We start from the raw sequence: 20,755 nt of genomic DNA on the forward strand, positions 1-20,755 counted from the left end.
AAATATTCAGATTTATGAAGCTGGAACCAGATTTTTAGCATTTTTTCTTTTAGAAAAATGACTCAAAATGATGAAATATTGAAATAGTTGGCCTCTAAAATGTCCCCAAAAAACCCCAAATATATTCATTTTAGCATCATAGAAGACTAAAGACACCAAAATATATTAATTAGTATTATATTACATTCATTTGAGAGGCTTGAACTGGAGAATTTTGGCGTTTTCTTCTTAGAAAATTACTAAAAACAGTTAATCTGTTCGTTAATTTTCTGTTTATCGACTAAGCGAAACATTTAATCGTCGCCTCCCTCGTTTATACACCTGGATTCAATCAAACAGAAAGCGATTATATACATGACGTCTTGTGTGATCAGACTGATCGTGTCGTTCTCTCTCTCTGTCGCCAGGCGGCGGTGAACGGAGACACGCCTCCGCCGGAGGGCCTATCAGAGAACGACAGCGGCGTGGAGCTGACCAATGAGAACAGCCCCCTGACTGCGGCCGAGCCACCTTCCCCCTTCAGCCCCAAACAGAACGGAGACGCCGCTTCGCCTCAAGGTAACACACACACACACACACACACACACACACACACACACACACACACACACACACAGCGTACGGCGGTTTTTAACAGTGACACATTTCTTTGTTGTGCTTTGATGTGTGCAGCAGTTTGGATTTAAATGAAACTATGAGGTTAAAGCTCTGACTCGTGTTTTACGAGTGTTTACACTGACGTCAGATGAACACTGGAGGTTAGAGTTAGTCTATAATGCTTTTATTTTAAAGGGCCAATACTCTTAATTCCTATAACGTCATATAAAGTCAGAAGAATCTGGAACGCTGTAAAGGAATCTGTAAATTCAGAGGACGGGTTTTCTAGGAAGAACTATGCAATTTGGCACTAATTATAGAGCAGAGAAAAGGCAGACAGCACTTTTCATTCGATTATTTCCAGGACTGTAGATACTATTTAGGACACCGAGGTCGTGTCCTCACTGTCGTTTCAGGGAATATGAAAGTTTTAATGACCTGAGGAAGAGTTAAAGATCTACAATTATACACGAAACTAAACACAATTTGACAGTTTTATGCTGAAACCATAAATTATTTCCTCCACACAAAAAAAAAATGCATTCATGGAATTGTTGAGGGAGGATTTATAACATTATTCATGGAAATAAAACCAGCAGATAAATATTATACATATTGAAATGATATAATATATATTTTAACAGTAACATCGATAAAGAAACTGTATATTTTCATATTTTAATGAATACAAAAGAGTTATTTTCTTAAAACTTTCTTGGGAATAATTAGAAACTTTCAGACATTTTGATGTCATGTAGTCTCCCAATTTATGGGAACCAAAGTAAATACGTCAAATTCAATGAAACGAATCAATAAAATCTTAAACATTTTTTCTATTCGGGGTCAAATTCTTCACCGTCAGCGACACTGAGGCGTCTCGCAGGCGTCAGCAGGTGAGGTTTGAACCGCAGCCGGCTTCACTTTTCTGGCTTGTTTTGCTTCGAGTCTCGTCTTCAGAGAATAAAACACACCGTCAGTGGTATTTAAGGACTTTGTTTAGTCCTACAGACACATCCGCGGTTGCATCACTAACCTCCTACATTCTCCTTCGGGACAGAAAGTTATTTATAAACCGTTCAGCCGAACTCTTTAACCTCGTTGTCATTGTTTCATTTCAAATCCAGTCTGAGACAAAAAAAAATGTGGAAAATATGATACTTTTCCTGCTGCTTTGACTACACTTTTATCACTTGAAAATATTGAGTTTCTTGTCTGCCATCTGTCTGACCTTCTGTCTCTCTGTGTCTGTGTGTCTCTGTGTTTTTCTAGACGGTAACCAGTGTTTGAGCGGAAGCAGGAAGAGGAGGAGGAAGAAGTCAGACGAGGAGGAAAACACCTGGGACTCCTACAGCGAGGTACGACCGCAAAACACGCCGCGCTTTGCTTTCGTAGAAGCGCGTTAATGAATCATCTCTGTGAGGGGGGGAGCAGGAGGAGGAGGGGATATAAGCATGACATTTTAATCCACTGAGTGTGTGTGTGTGTGTGTGTGTGTGTGTGTGTGTGTGTGTGTGTGTGTGTGTGTGTGTGTTTTACAGGAGAAGTCTTCAGGAACGTCTCAGTTGAGTTTGAGACAGACACCTCGACCCAGAACCATCTTCCAGGCCGGACTGACGACGCACCCGCACGGCAAAGCTCGCAGACAGAACCGCAAACAGGAGCCCAGCATGTTACCGGTAAACACACACACACACACACACACACACACACACACACACATACACATACAAACACACACACACACACACACAAATCACCTGAACCACTTTTTAGCAGCTGGTTGTGAAGCTTTTTTACATTTTTTATCACTTTTTTTTGCTCTTCTCTCTATGAGAGCATAGCAGCTGCTTCGCTTTTTGAATAAATGTCAAAATAATCTGAATCAGCACATGCCAGAGAAGATGCCCTTGACCAAGATAAACACACACACACACACACACACACACACACACACACACTGGTCCACTATATTTACTGTAGTTGTCTGTGCACACAGAAAGTTTTGCATTGCAGTGTGGTTTGATGGTTATGGACAGTTCAGTTCAGTCAGTTCAGTTCTTTTTTTTTTTTTGTTTTTTTTTTTGCTTCCCCACATCCTGGTGTCTCTATAAAGAGGTCGGTGAGTAAGAGGAAAGATGTTCTAAACTGTATAAATGTGGTTGTATCCAGGTTGCAAAAACAAGCACATTTTCCCCCCTTTTTTTAAAAAAAAAAAATTGCACAGATTTAACCTGTTAAACACACAAGAGAAGAAGAATCAGAGAAGAAAGAAGGATTTATCTGTTTATCTCTTGTTCTGTTTCTGTCTATTTTTTTCCATTTTCTTTTTGTTTTGTCTGTTTACTCTTCCTTCTGTGGCGTCTCTCTTTGCTTTACTCTCACCTCTCTTTCCATCCAGATGCAACAGTTTCCCCAAACATTCAGCAAAAGAAGAGGCAAATCAATTTTTTTTAGCTGTTGTCACGCAAATATTCTGACATAAATAGAAACTCTTCTCTAAAAATGATACACAGTTTTCCTTTGTTATTAGTAGACTTCTCCACCTGTTTGCACGCTATGCGGTGCTTTTTTAGACAGTAATGCAGAGGAAAATAGGTGCAGAAATGTTACATCTACATTAATCGAGATTTCAGCAAAGTTCTTGCACACCAAAACAACTCCTGCACACTTCCTCCGTCGCTCGTCTTCAGGTCTTCAGACCTTCATCAGGCAGAAGATAGAAGTATTTCCACTTTACACTTTTTTCTTTTCTTTCCACGTCATGTTTCAAGTTTTATTTAAATTGGAAGAAACGTCTGCACACCTGAATGTGGTCGGAAGTGTGTCGGAGGAAAGCAAAACTTTCTGCAGACTGTCTCGCTTACTGCTGGAAGATTTATTAGTTTAGTTTTGGTCTCTTCAACCTTTTATCTTTATATATAAATGATGGACGCAACTTTTCCTCCTCCGGCGTAAAAACATCAGAACTTTTAACATTTTTATTTTAAATTTCTGTTATTTCCAATCAGATTTTTTTAATGTATGTGATTAAATTACATTAAAAGGCACATAGGATCTCCTGGTTAAATATGAGTCAGGCACAAAGTTTAAAATCCTGTAAAAATGCCACAGTGATTTATTCAGAGGTGTGTTTCACTGTGTGTGTGTGTGGGTTGGAGATTTGATCGGTGTTTGTTTTCATAACAGCCTGTCTTCAGGTGAAAAGCTTCTGCAAACACACATGACTGTATAATTGTTCTGTAAATACTTTCATCCTCCTTTTCTTTATCTCTCTGTCCTCTGACCTCACTTCATTTTATTTTAAACATGTTGTTTCAATTTTTCTCGCTCTTTTGCCGTCACTTTTTTTTTTACACTTCTCTCTCTCTCTCTCTTTGTGTGTCAGTGTGTCAGCGCTCCTCGGACCATCGTGGTCGTGTCCGGCGGGGTCCCTGAAGCCCCCCGTCTGGATCTGATGGAACAAGACTCCAAAGACTCGGCCCAAAGCAGCAGCAGCACCTCGTCCAGCTCCGAAACCCAGCCGGAGTACAATGTAAGACAGATGAGTTTATAGAAGAAGAAGAAGAAAGCACAGAAGACAGAATTAGGTCATCAGGTGTTGAGTGGAAGTGTGTGTGGGCGTGTTTGTGCTTTAGATCTATTGATATCGATCTGACTCACCTGCTTTCTCACCATCGCTCTCTCTCTTAATTCACTCTCGAGCTCACTCTACCACGGCTGCTCTCTCTCGTCTTTCTTAAAACGAGTCGAGAAGCCGACGGCAACGTCTAGCTTTACTTCTAACGTTATCAAAGGAAGAGAAACATCCTCCTCTCCATCCTGGTAACGTCTTTATCATCTGTCGGAGTTCAGCTCTGATCGGTCTGATCGTGACGTCGGGTCGCGTTTCTCCAAAAACCCTTCGCAGTCTAAACGCGCTCCCCTCTGATTCAAACCAACGGGAGGACCTCCGTTTTTCGCCGCACCGCCTGATTTGGTCTGAATAGATAACAGGACTGGAAACAAGGCTTCCCGTCTGCACATGGGGGCAGATGGATGACTTGGAAGATCTTCAAAGAAATGAACCGGGAAGAAAAAAAAAAAAAAAAAAAGAAACAAGACAGGATGTCTGCAGGTGCTGAACATGTCTAAAAATGTAGATTGATTCCTTTGAACAGCACTTGTGTGTGAAAAAAACGGACTTTGTTGTCCTTTTGTATCATGTTCGCGCTGCGTGACGGGACGGAGAAGGAGCATTTTGGAGCGTCAGCGTGCCATAACTTGGTGGCATTAATCACTGGTGGCTATGAAAACAGAAACGTTTTAATCACTTCTGAATTCATCCTGTATTATCCTGACTTAAGACTTCAAAACAAACACACAAGCCTCTCATTTGGTATTCAGTTTTTAGAGGCATTACTCATACGAAAGGACATGTCAGCGGATTATTCTTTTTCCAGCTAATGTTGACCCAGACGTGTAGCCAGAAAACAGGGCGTGTTGCTTCATGCAATATAATCCAAGAAGTCCAGTTTGAGTAATAAGTGAGTTTGAAGGCTGAAAACAGACAGGATGACACTCTCCCATCACAGTTTATTTCTAATTAATCTTTACTTCACTTTATTTATTATTTATTGCATGCAACATCAATAAAGACCAAACATGACAAAGAAGCACAACCTTACAATCAAATAGCAGTTCAGTGCGGCCATGGGAGAAAGAGCTGGTTTGTTTTCTTTGTGCAGACAGTGATGAGACAAAGATTCTCTTTTCTTACATTTCTCGGTCGGTGGAAAGTCTGTCAGAACAAGCTTCGTTCGTTTCTGCTTGAACAGACTTTGAACTATCTTAAATTTTTTGGCAAAACACAATTTTACTCCTACACATTTAGTTCAATCTTCACCAGCACACCTGGTTACTTAACCTGTTTTGTTTTTTTTGTTTTTTGGATTTGCTGTCAAAGAAAAATGTCACACCTCGGAGTCATTTTTTTTTTTTTTAAAGGCAGCTTTGCACATGCATGAGGTGTTTCTAATTGCAAAGTCTTCAGTTTTGATCTGCCGTACCATCTTCTTACAGTTGGTTGCCATATTCTTGAAAGCGTGACATGCGGTCGGTTTGAGTTTTGCAACGATTCACTTGTCGTGAGTCTGACTCGCTTTTAAATTTTTGCACAGCTCATCCTCGTTTAAAAACCCCTGACATTCCCAGAAATGATTTAAATATTCTCTAAAAAAGAAAAGAAAAGTCTGTTTTGATTCAGATCTAGAGGCAGATTAAAAAAAAACAACCTTTTCTAGTATTGACTGAACATATTTAAAACAATGTGCAACCTTTCTTTTATTTAAATCGTGAGGTTGTTTAAAAATGCTATAAAAGAATAAAATTGGACTTCATTGAAAGCATTCTTGAGTCTTTATGAGTCAGTTAGGAAGACTGAAGGATGAGAAAAGAGAAACAGAGAGTCAGACAGCTGTGGAGATGCAGGAGAGACGGAATATTTAAAAAAAAAAAAAAGAAAAAAAAGGGGGGAAGTGGAAGCTTTGGCAGTGATAGAAAGAAGAGGAGGGTAACTCCTCCACCTGGCCCTGTGTTAGTGCAGGTGGCCACACACACACACACACACACACACACACACAGTCCGACTGTGTTTGCTCTGTATCAATAGTTTCATTCAGGTCATGATGACCACCAGTCTGCACAGCAGGGCCTCTGTGTGTATGTGTGTGTGTGTGTGTGTGTGTGTGTGTGTGTGTGTGAGAGATCTGCATCCCTGGTTATCCTCCTCTTCATGTCTCTACACGTCTGCGTTGACCTCTGCGTGCACGCCGCCGCCGCCTCACATGTGCTTTTGTGTATGTTGACGTATCTCCGCGTGTTTATGTGTGTGTGTGTGTGTGTGTGTGTGTGTGTGTGTGTGTGTGTGTGTTTTGTCACGCGATCCCGGTTGAAGTCAGCGGAGCGTGCAGCATCCTTTAGTGGACTCCATTACAAAGCCTAATGGGTTTTCTCTGTGAAGGATCACATAGCAGCAAAGGTCTACTGGGATTTTTTTTTTTTTTTTTTTTTGCAAGCATAGAAATCCCATCTGCTCATAAAGCAGCACACATAAGTTTCAAAAGAAGGAAAAGCAGAAAGAGAAAAAAAAAGGTCATTAAGGTATTATTAGAGACGTCTGATGTGTAAAGCGTACAGCAGAAATAAAGGAAGCACCTGAGTAAATGAAGGAAACAACAGACTGGATGCCAAAGAGCACAAACAATCTTCAAATTAATCATAAAAGTCAGATAGTTTATTGATCCATGAAGGGAAACTTTCTTTTCCTTCCTGAGCTGTGAGACTCAGTGTCAGATGTTTATTTAAGAGAGAGAGTTCATACTACAATATAAATCAAATTATTTTACATGACATGTCTAACCCCTCTCTCCCCTCTCTCTCTCCTTCATCTTCTACACTTATCTTCTCTTTCCTCCAACAGGAGAGGATTCTTTTCAAATATTTTATCATGATTTATACATCGATCTTCTCACCTTTTCTTTGAGAGAACTAAAGTTTTCTATGTAGTTTTTTGTAACACTGGTAAACTATTCTAGAGGATGCAAAATGTCTCCTTCTCTCCCTTCTCTTCTGTCTAGATCCTCGACCCTTTTTTTTGCGCCATGGACCGGTTTAACGTCAGACAATAACTTCACGGAGCGGCCTTTGAGTTGCGGTGGATAAAAACTTTGGTGTTTTTATAGATATAATAATAAACCTGAATCCACTGTGTACTCGTATGCAACTTAATTAGCAGCATCCTCCTAACATCCTCTCCGCCCCTTATCACTCTCTGTTATGTCGCTATGGTAACGTTTAAACATGCCTTCAAAATAAGATGCATCACAAAAACAAGTCGACATAACGCTGAATCAGCGGGAGCCCCGAGCTTGTTTCTCTGCAACGAGACAGTCTCATCTAAGGGTAACGGGAGACAAGGACACCCGAAGTGTGTTACTTATGTCCGGTCTACTCCGTAGTTTTGTTTTGGTTGCCGTCACTGCAGAAAACCCCGCTGCGCACAGGCAGGATGTTGGAAACGGCGACACCAGCAGGGTCGTCGTCTCTTTTAAGGCCGCCGTCGTTTGCAATCTCCAGCGGTTGATCTTCTTCTTGCGTAGACATGCTGGATTCACCTGGTTTGTTGACAAATGGGATCCATTCTTTGGCAGTTCGTGGGTCTTTTGTGGTTGGGGAAGTAGCGCTTGAACTCTTTTTTTAAAAAGCAAAGACAGGTGATGGTGCACCAGCTGGGAGAATGAAGGCTCAGTCTCTTCCAAAATCCCTGCTAATGTTTGAAACATGTTAAATATACCTTGATTATGCATCAAGAGTAAATCATAGACGGATGTAATGGAGAGAATCCGGTCATTTTTCAAAATAAAACATCCTTCAGACTTCGTTCAGACTGGTACCGGTCCGCGGCCCGGGTGTTGGGACTGCTGGTCTGGATCAGAGAGTTTTAGCTGTAGTTGTAGGAGAAAATTGAAACATTTCTTCCAAAATGTCATCTTTTGGCACTAATATATGTGGTGTTTTTCTTTTTTGAAAAAGTCCAGATTGTTGTTTTCATTTTTCATATTTTCCCCCCTTCTGTCTCCTTCTCTTCTGTCTCCTTCTCTTCTGTCTCCTCTTCAGTTTCTTTCCTCTCTTATAACTGCAGGAGGGGTTTTCAGCTTTTACATAATACAGATATCCTGTATCCGTATCCTGTCAGTGTGTCGATCCATCTCTTCGCCGTCTTCTAACATCCTTTCGTATCTTGTTTTCTTTTCACTAAAACAGCGAGAGAAGAAGATATTTCTGCCAAAGCGTCCTGTTTTCTCTCCTCTGTTCTCCTGCACCTGCAGTATCAGAGAAGACGAGAGGTTTAGTAGAAATGTCAAATAAGTAACTCGACTCCTAATAGTTTTTTTTCTGCCCTCATTCCTCCTTTTTTATACCTCAAAACTTTTCTACGTTTGCTCATCTTGTTAACATTTTTGCTACGTTGAAGGACAAGACCTTGACCTTATCCTCCCTCTCCTCTGCTTCCTCCCACATCCAGGACAACAAAGGTTTTGGTATCGGCGAGCTGGTGTGGGGGAAGATCAAAGGCTTCTCCTGGTGGCCCGGCATCGTGGTGACGTGGCGCGCAACGGGCAAGCGGCAGGCAAGCAACGGCATGAGGTGGCTGCGGTGGTTTGGAGACGGCAAGTTCTCCGAGGTGAGGAGGGAGGGGAGGAAAAACAAACAAACGGATACACTGAAAAGATGGAAGGAAAAATTTTAGTTTGCTTTCCTCTCAACCATCTTTTTCCTCCTTCAAGGTTTCAGCGGACAAACTGGACTCCATCACCGCCTTCCCAAAGTTCTTCAGCCAGGCTTCCTACACCAAGCTGGCGTCCTACCGCAGGGCCATCTTCCAGGCTCTGGAGGTAAGCTTCCAGCTGTGTTAGGTGCAACTCAGTGCTTTCTGTTTATTCAGGCTCAGTGAGAGAAGCTGGCTGGTCGCTCTTGTTTTGTCTGCAGGTGTCTCCAGTTACATTTACTCAATATGGGAGTTTTTAAGGGGTTATTAATTTACTTTTTGCTGCTCTGGCCTTTCACAGTGTTACACATTGTCTTCCTATATACTTAAATTAGTTTCCAGTGAGATAGTTTTTAGTTTATATAGTGACTTTGCTGTTGTTGTTGCTCTAGAAACAATATTTAAGTATATTTAAAATATAAACCAGTTCTAATCCTGTTCTGGATGAATGCTTTAGTAATGATTCTTTAGTAATGAAAAATAACTGATAAGTAGGGCTGTAGTCAACCAAAGAAAATCTTAGTCGACTAAAATCATAAACTTCAACTAATTGATAAGTCGCGGGGGGGGGGGGGGCGCGACGTAACAGGACAGAGTACACAGTAAACTTGGCAGCCACACATTTCTCTGTTTTGTGTCTTCAGGTTATGCTAGCCCATTGTTGCTAACTTTGAAGCTAACCTGCTTTACTTTTTCAGCATTTGGGGAAACAACAGACGTGACTTTTTAGCATTTATTAACTGACACACTGTAGTCTGTACTGTACATTTACTGCCAGACTGACAACTTACTACTAACCTTTTCCTCTGCTCCGCTCGCATCCACCGTCACTTCTCTGCCCCTCGCTCTTTCCCGCTCGCTACGCAAACATACTCCTTAACGGAGCCACGCGACCAGTGGTTTCCCAGGCAACGACACAGAGGTTGACTCACGTACCGGAACAGCGCTGCACAGAGACTCCCAAACGCTATTGATATTAATGAATATCCATTCATTCGGATATCAAATATTAAAAAATATTTTTTGGGCTGGCGGGGTTCTCGTTGTGTCATTATGGAGAAACACAGATTCAGTAAACGTTGAGTACGTTCAGTAAACGTTGAGTACAGTTAGACCCGGCAGTCTCCGTTAGGTTGGGCGAGTTCAAAGTTGTGAAAACAACGGGGGTGTTTTGAATACACCCCCGTTGTTTTCACAGGTAATTTGTTAGTCTGTCCCTCCCGCCGCAGGAAATAATGGATTAATCCTGGAAAGCTGTTGATGTTGCACTTTTCTCCTTATGAAAATAACACGGAGATTATTCGACCAATGAGAATCTAGTCAGACGAGAGCATATCGACCAGCAGACTACAGGCCTACTGATAAGAGTATCGATAAAGAACCAATAAGATGGATTGATAAGATAAAGATGCGGGACGATGAGCAAATCAAATCCCGTCACTATAAGCTTTGTTCAACCAATGTTATTTTTTTGATTATTATTTTTTATGGCGTGCAGTGCAATCACTCAGAAAAATGTGAATAATTAATCAGTGTGTACTGTGGAAAAACTACAACCTCAAACCTCCAAATATTGTGATGATAATCGTCTTTATGTGAAAATGCAACGTTTTTGGTCAAATAAACCCTCCAGAAACCAAAGGAAACCCTGAGAGTGATTCCTCTTCTGTTGCTCTTCCTGAACTTTCTGAAACCATTTTTTCCCCTTGTTAAAGGTTTTTTTTTTTCTGATGGTTATTTTAAGCCCCCTGGAGCAAATTTGTGATCTGTGATATTGGCCTATAAAAACAAAGATTGACTTGACCTGACTGGCATCTTTTTAAAAGCTCAGCTTTCCAGACACACACACACACACAGTCACAAAAAAAAAGAAGAAGACTGTAGATGAGCGATGATCCAGTCTGTTTTTAAAGACGTGTTTATGAGCTCATAAAAGAGAAAGGAATCCTTAAGCTTAGTGAATTACACCAGATGTGCCTCGTATTTACCAGACAGTGACAGTAAGTAGGTAACAGGTGCTCACTAACTCACATTAAATGAATATAAATGGAACAGGAATGGAGTCAAACGCTGACATTAATGATGGATGCAGCTGTTCATTTTGTTCAAATAAAAGGGATAAAAAAAAGTTTAATATATCTCATTGATGACCCATAACTGAAAAAAATCTGCTGTGGAAAGTCATAAAAACACTGACAGGAGATTTCCTGGTCGCATAAATCTTCAGTTAGTATGTTTGGAGATGCACAGCAGAAGCTAACATAAAATAATGTAAATATATATATAAAACAAACAGTTAGGGTGGTTAGATCCGTTGTGATATAAGTAGTATCAGATCTATGTCGGTGGTTGTTTGTATTGCAATTATGGTCACACCACCATGATTTAAAGGCACAGCGTAGAGATATGAGCGTCTTGTGAGCAGTATTTCACCTGAGACACAAAATCGTTGAAGTCTGCAGCTCTGACAGATGTATTTATGGGGGATGTGTGTGTGTGTGTGTGTGTTTAGTGAGGTGTCATTGTCAAATCTGAGGTCTGCTGTAAAAATATGCTGAGTTGTTTCCCTGCCAAGAACACTCTGGCTCACTTGAAATGCATTCATGCATATTTACACCACTCAGTGTGTGTGTGTGTGTGTGTGTGTGCGTGTACCAGTAGACAAGTAAAGCAAACACAGATGCGTGTCTGAAAGGGATTCCTCCTCGCTATCTTCTGTATCTCCTCCTGTTAATGAAACGGGAGAGAGAGGAGAGCAGGATGACAGAGAGGACCGAGGCGTAAGAGAGAAGAATGAAAACAAAAAAAGTTGCCTCATGTACAGTCAGAAGATAAAGATGACAGACAACGAGATGACTGTGAAGAAGAATCAGGCGGGAAATATGTGATTGCATGACTGATAAAAGGTCATTTTCACAGTATGTTACAAACTGTATTTTATCAGTTTTTGTCTATAAAGGTTAGACAGCAGGTGTGTTTTCTCTGTTTAATAAACTGTATAGAGTTTATTTGCACAGTTTTCTTGCACTTTTGTCGCTTTTTTTTGTGTTTGTGATCTGCAATAAATGTTTTAAAGAGGATTTTTTAAACAGTGTGCAGATCTCATCTGCTGTCATGTATAAAGTAGGGCTATAGTCTGCTGGTCGACTGGTCGATTAGTTAGTCGATAGGCTCTCGTCCGACTAAATTCTCATTGGTCGAATAATCTTCGTGTTATTTTGTGCTACATCAACAGTTTTCCAGGATTAATCCATTATTTCCTGCGGCGGGAGGGACAGACTAACAAATTACCTGTGAAAACAAGGGGGGTGTATTCAAAACACCCCCCTTGTTTTCACAACTTTGAACTCGCCCAACCTAACGGAGACTGCTGGGTCCAACGGTACTCAACGTTTACTGAACGTACTCAACGTTTACTGAATCTGTGTTTCTCCATAATGACACAACGAGAACCCCCGCCAGCCCAAAAAAATATTATATTTTTTAATAATCGACAGCGTTTGGGAGTCTCCGAGCAGCGCTGTTCCGGTACGTGAGTCAACCTCTGTGTCGTTACCTGGGAAACCACTGGTCGCGTGGCTCCGTTAAGGAGTATGTTTGCGTAGCGAGCGGGAAAGAGCGAGGGGCAGAGAGATGACGGTGGATGCGAGCGGAGCAGAGGAAAAGGTTAGTAGTAAGTTGTCAGTCTGGCAGTAAATATACAGTACAGACTACAGTGTGTCAGTTAATAAATGCTAAAAAGTCACGTCTGTTGTTTCCCCAAATGCTGGAAAAGTAAAGGGGGTTAGCTCCAAAGTTAGCAACAATGGGTTAGCATAACCTGAAGATGCTAAACAGAGAAATACAGTTGGGTGACTACAGCCCTACTATAAAGGACTGAATGTCAAGTTCAAAATCTTAAATTGATAGAAAAGTATATTTAATTTCTCTCAAAATTTGCAGCGACATGTGACGTGTTTGGTTGAAGTGCTTTTCTAGCATCATTTCATCCACTAAAAAAACGCACAGAAACTCTTTTAACGCTGGAAAATCTCATTGAGTCTCATTAACTCGGTTTAAGTATAAACTGGTGATAATAAAATGCCTATTTTTTTTTAACAGTGCAAAATGATACTTTTCAATAATCTCTGTTTGATGTTAATATTGTCTGAACACAAACACTTAAACCTGAATAAAACACGGTGTGAAATGTACTGAATTAATAGGATTTTAAATCACAGTAATGCACAAATAATGCCAAAGAACAACAAGAATCTTAAGTCAAAAACATAAATCATTAAAAATACATGCAAATTATGAATATTAATGTTAAAAATATGAATTAAAAACAGGAAATATCTCATCAGAGAACATTTATTTTTTGTCAAAATCCTGTAAAGAGTGAAAGTTTATTTTTGACCTTGTAAACAGCAGTTTGACCCCAAAAAATCTTAACTTCATTTGCTGATTAAGACGCCGTTGAAAGCTCCAGAAAAGCTCCAGCGAGTGGATGTTTGTCTGAGATAAACCGTCTACAAACGGGGGCTAAAAGACAGACAGGCAGATGTCAGAAACTTGTTTAATTTTCTGTTGTTCTTTCACCTCTTTCACCTCTGACTCACCATCTGTCATCCTCGTCTGTTTGTTTTTCAATGCTTTCTGTTTTATGGAGACGCTTGTGTGTGTGTGTGTGTGTGTGTGTGTGTGTGTGTGTGTGTTTATTTTCTTGTATGAGTGCGTCTCCTGTGTGTGTCTGCTTAAAGACGTGTCTATCTGACAGATGCGTCTTTCTGTTAGTTATGTGTGTTTGAGTGTAGACTGTGCATGTCGGCCTGCAGGCCTCTTCATGTCGCTCTCTCTCTCTCTGTCTGTCTGTCTGTCTGTCTGTCTGTGGCTACTGTGTTTCGTCTGCCTCGTTCGTCCTCGTCTACATCCTGTCATCCCTCCATTCGCCGCCTCGGACCTCGTCTGTCACTCAGACGTTGTTTTAAGATAACACCCCCACGCCCCCTTCTGCCGTCTCACCTTCTGTCTGCTGTCTGCCTGTCAACCTCTCGTGTCTGCACTCAGAAGATTAGAAAACAGGGAATATGCAGGAATTCTTACAAAATATTTATTTCAATTTAATTGACAAAAGTCTTTGCTGGAGGCAGTAATGTTTGTATTAAAGTAGCCTCATATAATGTAAATGGTGTACTTAACCCAATCAAAAGGAGTAAGATTACTAGTAAGATGAAAAAAGAAGGGGTAGGGGTAATTTTATTACAAGAAACTCATCTGACAGAGAAGGAACATGCAAAGTTGACAAGAAATGGCTACAACCAGATATTCTCTGCCTCCTACAAATCAGGACGCCGGCGAGGGGTGGCTATTTTGATTTCAGGGAAGATCTCATTTGAAAAGATATCTGTGACAGGGGACAAAGAGGGTAGATACATCATGGTTAAGGGGAAACTTGAGGGGGAGGTGGTAACTTTTTTTTAACATCTATGCCCCACCAGGCTCGGATTGGAAGTTTTATAGACAGATGTGACAGAGGGTATTTTGATTGTGGGAGGCGATTTGAACCAGAGGCTAAACCCACAGCTGGAACACTACGTCTGGCAAGCGAGGAAAAAACAACAATCTGGAGACTAAACACAAACATGTTAAGAGGACACACAAAGGAGGAAATAGTGAAGGAACTTCAGACATACATAGAGGATAATGACAATCCCGTCTGTACTGTGGGGTGCATGTAAGGCTGTGATGAGAGGGAAGCTAATAGCCAAATCAGCATACTTAAAAAAGATGAGACAGCAACAACTTGACACATTAAAATCAGATCTAAAAAGGCTAGAAAGAGAACATAAAGATAAATTGGAAGAGGACATTTATCAGGAAATAAAAAGAAAGAGGGCAGAGATAAATGAGATTTACGCACAGGAGATCCAAAAAAAAACTGTTATTTACAAAACAAAGATATTATGAAGTGGGGGGTAAGTCAACAAAATTGCTAGCATATAAACTGAAAAAACAGCAGGCAAAAAATAACATTTACAAAATAAGAGATCCGCTTACAAGATCAACAGTGGATAACTGCCACATCTGCGGAAGGCATTTCACTGGGGGAAGGAGGGCGAAAGTCATGGAGAAAATCATCTCTGTAATTCTGAAGGAAGGAAATCATGAGCAGGGTGGAAGAATATTATTTTTTAGAACACCAGCACAGTCAAAGTATCACGATACAAAGTGCTGGAGATTGTGTGGAGCTGAGAAAGCTGACCACACACCACGTGTTCTGGAGCTGTCCCTCCATTGGCACCTACTGGCAGGAGCTTAAAAAGTGTATGGATAAAGTATTGAAGGTAAATCTTCCACTTACATTTGAGGTGTTATACTTGGGGATATTGGGCATAGATTTAACAAGATTTGGGGACAAATATATTTACAGAACAATGCTGATTGCAAGTAAAAAAGCGATTACTAGAAAGTGGTTGAAGAATGAGGTACCTAAGGTCGAGGATTGGGTTGAGGTTATGCACAATATATATGGGATGGAAAAGTTAACTTTCTCTGTGAGACTGGAGAGGGACAGATTTGAAAGAATTTGGGAAAATTGGATAGAGTACATAAAACCAACTAGATTAGAGATGTACATCATAGGAACAAAGACCCCTAGTTCATATTTCATAGCTACAGATGTTGAAAGGTTCTGTTTTCTTTTTTGGTTCGTTTGTTGTTGTTGTTGTTTTTTTAAAATTTTATTCTATTTCACAATATCTGCATAATCGATCACAGGGTAGAACTCTGTTAATTCAACTGGCCATGAGGTATGGAAGATTGTGAATAACTGTTGTGCTTTGGACATGGGTATATGTATCCATGTGTGGATATATAGCCATAGGTATATGAATAATATATTCTATATTTTATTTTATTTTACTTTTCCTCTTGATATGTATGAATAGGCACAGTTGTTCTTTAACTGGATCCAAAGTAAAAAACTAAGGAAGACTGTCATGTTTAAATGAATAATATTATAATATTAGGAATGGAGAAAAGAATACGTCATTGTGTACCAGTTGTAAGCAGAATGTATGTGAAAACGGTAAAAACGGTTTCAAGGAACCCTTGAAACAGAGGATGATGAGTGAGGAAGAGGAGGGAAGCAACAGGTCCTTCAAAACTCTGAAGAACTTGTTTTTTTCCTCCTGCTGCTGAACTGTAACCACTGCTCAGATTTTTAACAAAACTTGTCAGGATGATGCATCAGTCTCTGGTGTTCCAGCATTTCAAAACTTACAATGATTGTCTTAACGACGGCGCTTTAATTAAAGGTCCTTAACTCCACCTGTTAACTTCAGCTGAGGCCTGATTAATGTTTTTGCTCTTTAAGACATGACACTGATCAGTCTAATTAGGATGAAAATGGTTCAACTCCAGTTTTGTTTTAATGAAACTTTGATGAATCATGTCAGTTCAGTCTTCTACTTTTTTAAAAATCTTCATTTAAATATCTTCTTTTTGCCTTTTATTATCCTAATAACTGGATTTATATATTTGTTAATTACGGTTGAAATTAACTTTGTCACATCTCTTTATTCTCTCTGTCTCTCTCGTACAGATGGCGAGTATCCGGGCGGAGAAGACGTTTCCTCCCTGCGAGTCGGACAATCCGGACGACCAGGTCAAACCCATGCTGGACTGGGCCAACGGCGGCTTCCAGCCCAAAGGCGAGGACGGACTCAAACCTCCACACAACGCCGGTGAGCAAGGCAGCAAGAACCAGACTGTAGAATATGTTCAGTTAATCACAAACAGGCTGCACGTTTTCTAATCTGCATAATGTTGATTTTAACATTTGTCATGATAGTAAACCTGGTGTGTGTGTGTGTGTGTGTGTGTGTGTGTGTGTGTGTGTGTGCGCAGAGAGTAACCCTCTGGACCTTCAGGTCCTTGATGTTTCCCTGCCGGAGTATTTCCCCAGCGCGAAGCGGCCCAAAGTCGGTGTCTGTAAGAACAAGGCCGCCCCCGAGGAGTCCTACAGCAGAGGTAGAGGTCAAAGGTCAAACTCGCTGAACATTGCCCAAAATGCAGGATATATATTTATTTGACATCTGTCTGTTATTGGTACTATTTGTGCAGGTCTTATTTCATTTTAAATACACTAATGCACATCATATTTTTCCTTCTCTGACATTCTTTTTTTACTTTTTGTGATAATATTTGATGTTCTCATTTTGAGTTGTTGCCATGTTTTCACTCCTGGGAATAAAAAAAATCTTCTTGATTAAAGATGGTTGAAAATTGGGATGTTAGCAGGTGTTAGTGTCCCTGATTTTAATCTGTTAAAGATTATAAAAAGATAAGTTTGGTATTTGTGAGGTTTAGATTAGTTTCATTAGATAAGTTTTGTTTGCATTGGTTGAGCGGTTGAAAGTTGGAGAAACACACTGGAAAAGATGAAACATATTGTGCAGAGAAACGTGAATCTCATGTAAACGTTGTGTTAACGTCGTCTTTCTGTTTCTCTCAGAACAAATGGTGAATGAAGTTCTGAAGAATAAAAGAAGTATAGAAGGTAAAAGTTCCATGTTGTGTGTTTGTGAATGACCGAGGCGAATTAATCATTAACCGCATCAATTCATTTTCAGTTTTTTGGCTGCTCATTGATCGTATGTGTGTGTGTGTGTGTGTCTTGGCAGAGTTCTGTCTCTCTTGTGGAAAGATGAGAGCAGCAACCTTCCACCCACTGTTTGAAGGAGGCCTGTGCCAAACATGCAAGGTAGAAAGTTTGAAGTTATTTCCCAAAAAGCAGCAGCTCGTCTCGCTTGTATCAGAATCATGAAGGAACGTTAATAAACAGAAGATGGATAAGAATCATTATATTCTTTACATAAAGGAACACAATGGGCCTCATGCAAGAACATTTAAGATCTCATTTACCACATTATTAAGTACTCAAAGAACAAGAAGTTGTGATATGAAACACAGAAAGCTATTGAAGCCGTAAACGGAGCCACGTTTCCGCACATGTGCAGTGGCGGGTCGCTATCTTATCGCTAGTTTTTACTCTTTGGAGCCGTTTCTAAACAAACAAACGTAACCAAACTCTTTTTATAATGAAGGAACATGTCACACAGTGCAGCCGTGTGACTCACTGATGTGTTTTTAATAGTTTTTTGGACAATAATGGAGGAATGAGATATATCAGGCTTTGGATACACACAGTTCACTGTTGGTTTGGATCCAAACAATAAGAAAAATATAGAAGATAGTAGATGAGCAATACATATTCACATACAAGGAAATTAAGTAATAATAATAATAATAAATAGTGTCTTGTAAACCCGTGTGTGCTGTAGGTGTATAAACATATTAATTAGCTCACAAACCTGCACAATAAAAGTACAATCATTGAATATATGATGCTTTGAGGCTTCTGGGAATAAAGAGTGTTACGTCACTGCAGTGTGTGTTTTACAGGAACGCCTGTAGGTGGCGCTTTTTGCCTTTTCTGCTCAGACATGTTTGGGGTCATTCAGGTGGTCTTTGTCTGCAGCACACATGTTGTTGACATGTCATAGCAGTAAAAGTACTGCTTCAGCTCCAGAGCACTGAAAAATAAACAGAACAGAGAGAGCTGTGATGTTATTAGTGGCACATAAATGCTTTTTACTATAACAAAATAAAAGTCAAAATGTCTAAAAGGTTTATTTAAATTCAGATATTTCCACCCTGCAGTTGCATTTAGACATCTAGAGTAAAAATCTAAGGCAAGTTTAATGATCCCGGAGTTTATACAGGTTGTAAATTTTTTGCTTCAACATATTAAAATCAACAGAAAACAGTGTTAATGTTCATATAATATATAATAACAGTTATATATAATTACAGCCTGCCTCTAATGAGCAACATGTCAGGGCTGCTAATAAGAATAGTTTAGATTACGGAGGATAAAATAATAATGTTGCATTATTTTTATGATTCTCATCACTACTTGTAGTTATTTACAAGCTGACGAGGACCTCCAAACCTTCCTCCAAACAATCTTGAAGATTTTTCCAGTAATGAGCTACCAGACTCTTCACGTTTTAGAAGTTGTGATGAACTGGGGAAAAAAAACGCAGAGTCACTGTGCGGCGGTGCAGCGGTCAGTTAAAGAGGGGAGGGGGGGGGCAACAAAAACTGATATGTCACAGATTATTAGTTTACTGCATATGAGCACGACTGGAGGCCCGAAGCAGGCGGACTAACAGGAGACTCAGTGAGCGGAAAAAGGTGGGATGACTGAACTTTGACCTTGTTTCTGTCAGCGGAGAAAAGAAGAAGAAGATTATCAGGAGAAGTTTTAGTCATGAACTGTCTTCAGTAACGCCCTTCACTTTACCAGAACAAACTGTTACAGCTGTTAACTCCACCAGAGATGCCAGGAATTCATGTAGAAAGACAACATTTAGAGACGTTTTCTGATATTTGTTCAATTAAATGTGTGTTTTAGGATGTTTCATGTGACTAATTAGGACGTATTTGACTGATATGATGCTTTTTAATCAAGTCAAACATGTGAAATCATGTCAATAAGTTGTTTTGTGTGTGTGTGTGTGTGTGTTCAGGACGTGTACTTGGAGATGTCCTACATGTACGATGACGACGGTTATCAGTCCTACTGCACCGTTTGCTGCGGAGGTCGAGAGGTTCTGCTCTGCGGCAACGTCAACTGCTGCAGGTCCGACACACACACACACACACACACACACACACACACACACACACACGTAAAGAAACATACGATGCATTCTCTCCACTCGTGTGTGTGTGTGTGTGTGTCCGTTCATTCACCTCCTCCTCCTCCTCCTCCTCCTCCTCCTCCAGGTGTTTCTGCGTGGACTGTCTGGACATCCTGGTCGATCCCGGGGCGTCTAACAACGCTCGGTATCTGGACCCGTGGCGATGCTACATGTGTCAGCCGCTGCTGCAGTACGGCGTCCTCAAACGACGACACGACTGGAGCCTCAAGCTGCAGGAGTTCTTCGCCAACGACAACGGACAGGAGTTTGTGAGTCACTTTGTACAGGATAGGGGGCGAACTGGGACAGCATCAGTAACATATTCTGTCTTTAAATCTTTTTGGTAACATATCTATATGTATATTTGTATCTGTAAGTATCTATTTTATACTATATATCAGTGTTTCCAAACCTGGGGGTCAGGACGCTCCTAATCTGATTGGTTGCCAGATTATTGACATAAATTATAGAAAATAAGAAAAGATAAAAGGTACAAAAACATAAAAAAAAAACATGTCTGACTCTTTCTAATCTTTGCATTTTTACCCCTTCAGGCCTATAAAATATATTCAAATGAAACAATGCTCACAACTCATAGACTAATAATCAACTACTGTCTATGATTTTCAGTTAAACATGAGAAGAAACTCGCATGTTTCTATATGTTTATTCTCTCTTTTATTTTTTTTCTTCTTTGAGCCAGAAATAAAGTAAAATGCAAGTAAAGTCAAGTAAAAAAAGTAGTTTCAGTTGTAAATTTATCACGACAACAAGCAGAGTCAGATCCCATCAACAGCTCACAGGAAGTAAAAACAACAATCTAAAGCAATGAAGTGCAACAACCTTTGTGAAGATTTCAAAGTGTTTTATCTGTCAAAAGGATGTTTGAAAGAGTGAATCAGAAAGTTGATTCACAGTGCAGAACGTTCTGGTGTTTCTGTGTTTGATTACATCATACTGTGACATCCCAGTTTAAAAATAATCTGCTGTGTAGTTCCCAGTAATGATGATAAATAAATACTTGTTGTACTGCCGTTATCTAAAAGTTGACGTCTGAGATTACGTCTGTTTCCCTTCAGAAAGAGCAGATTTAAGACTTAAT

At 40.1% G+C, this 20,755-nt stretch overlaps 1 protein-coding gene across 3 annotated transcripts in view; it reads left to right on the forward strand.

Moving 5' to 3' along the window:
* Positions 1-20,755, forward strand: part of dnmt3bb.1 (DNA (cytosine-5-)-methyltransferase 3 beta, duplicate b.1) — a 53,124-nt gene that overhangs the window by 23,601 nt on the left and 8,768 nt on the right. For all 3 annotated transcript variants that reach the window (XM_044351780.1, XM_044351781.1, XM_044351782.1), the window contains exons 3-14: positions 408-558; positions 1,867-1,952; positions 2,136-2,273; positions 3,983-4,129; positions 8,660-8,818; positions 8,922-9,029; positions 16,488-16,629; positions 16,793-16,915; positions 17,400-17,444; positions 17,569-17,648; positions 19,480-19,592; positions 19,739-19,922. In XM_044351780.1, coding sequence (XP_044207715.1) covers positions 408-558; positions 1,867-1,952; positions 2,136-2,273; positions 3,983-4,129; positions 8,660-8,818; positions 8,922-9,029; positions 16,488-16,629; positions 16,793-16,915; positions 17,400-17,444; positions 17,569-17,648; positions 19,480-19,592; positions 19,739-19,922 — 1,476 coding nt within the window. The remainder of the gene's footprint in view (positions 1-407; positions 559-1,866; positions 1,953-2,135; positions 2,274-3,982; positions 4,130-8,659; positions 8,819-8,921; positions 9,030-16,487; positions 16,630-16,792; positions 16,916-17,399; positions 17,445-17,568; positions 17,649-19,479; positions 19,593-19,738; positions 19,923-20,755) is intronic.

Source organism: Thunnus albacares, chromosome 5 (genome assembly GCF_914725855.1).
Source record: "Thunnus albacares chromosome 5, fThuAlb1.1, whole genome shotgun sequence".
Lineage (NCBI taxonomy): Eukaryota > Metazoa > Chordata > Actinopteri > Scombriformes > Scombridae > Thunnus > Thunnus albacares.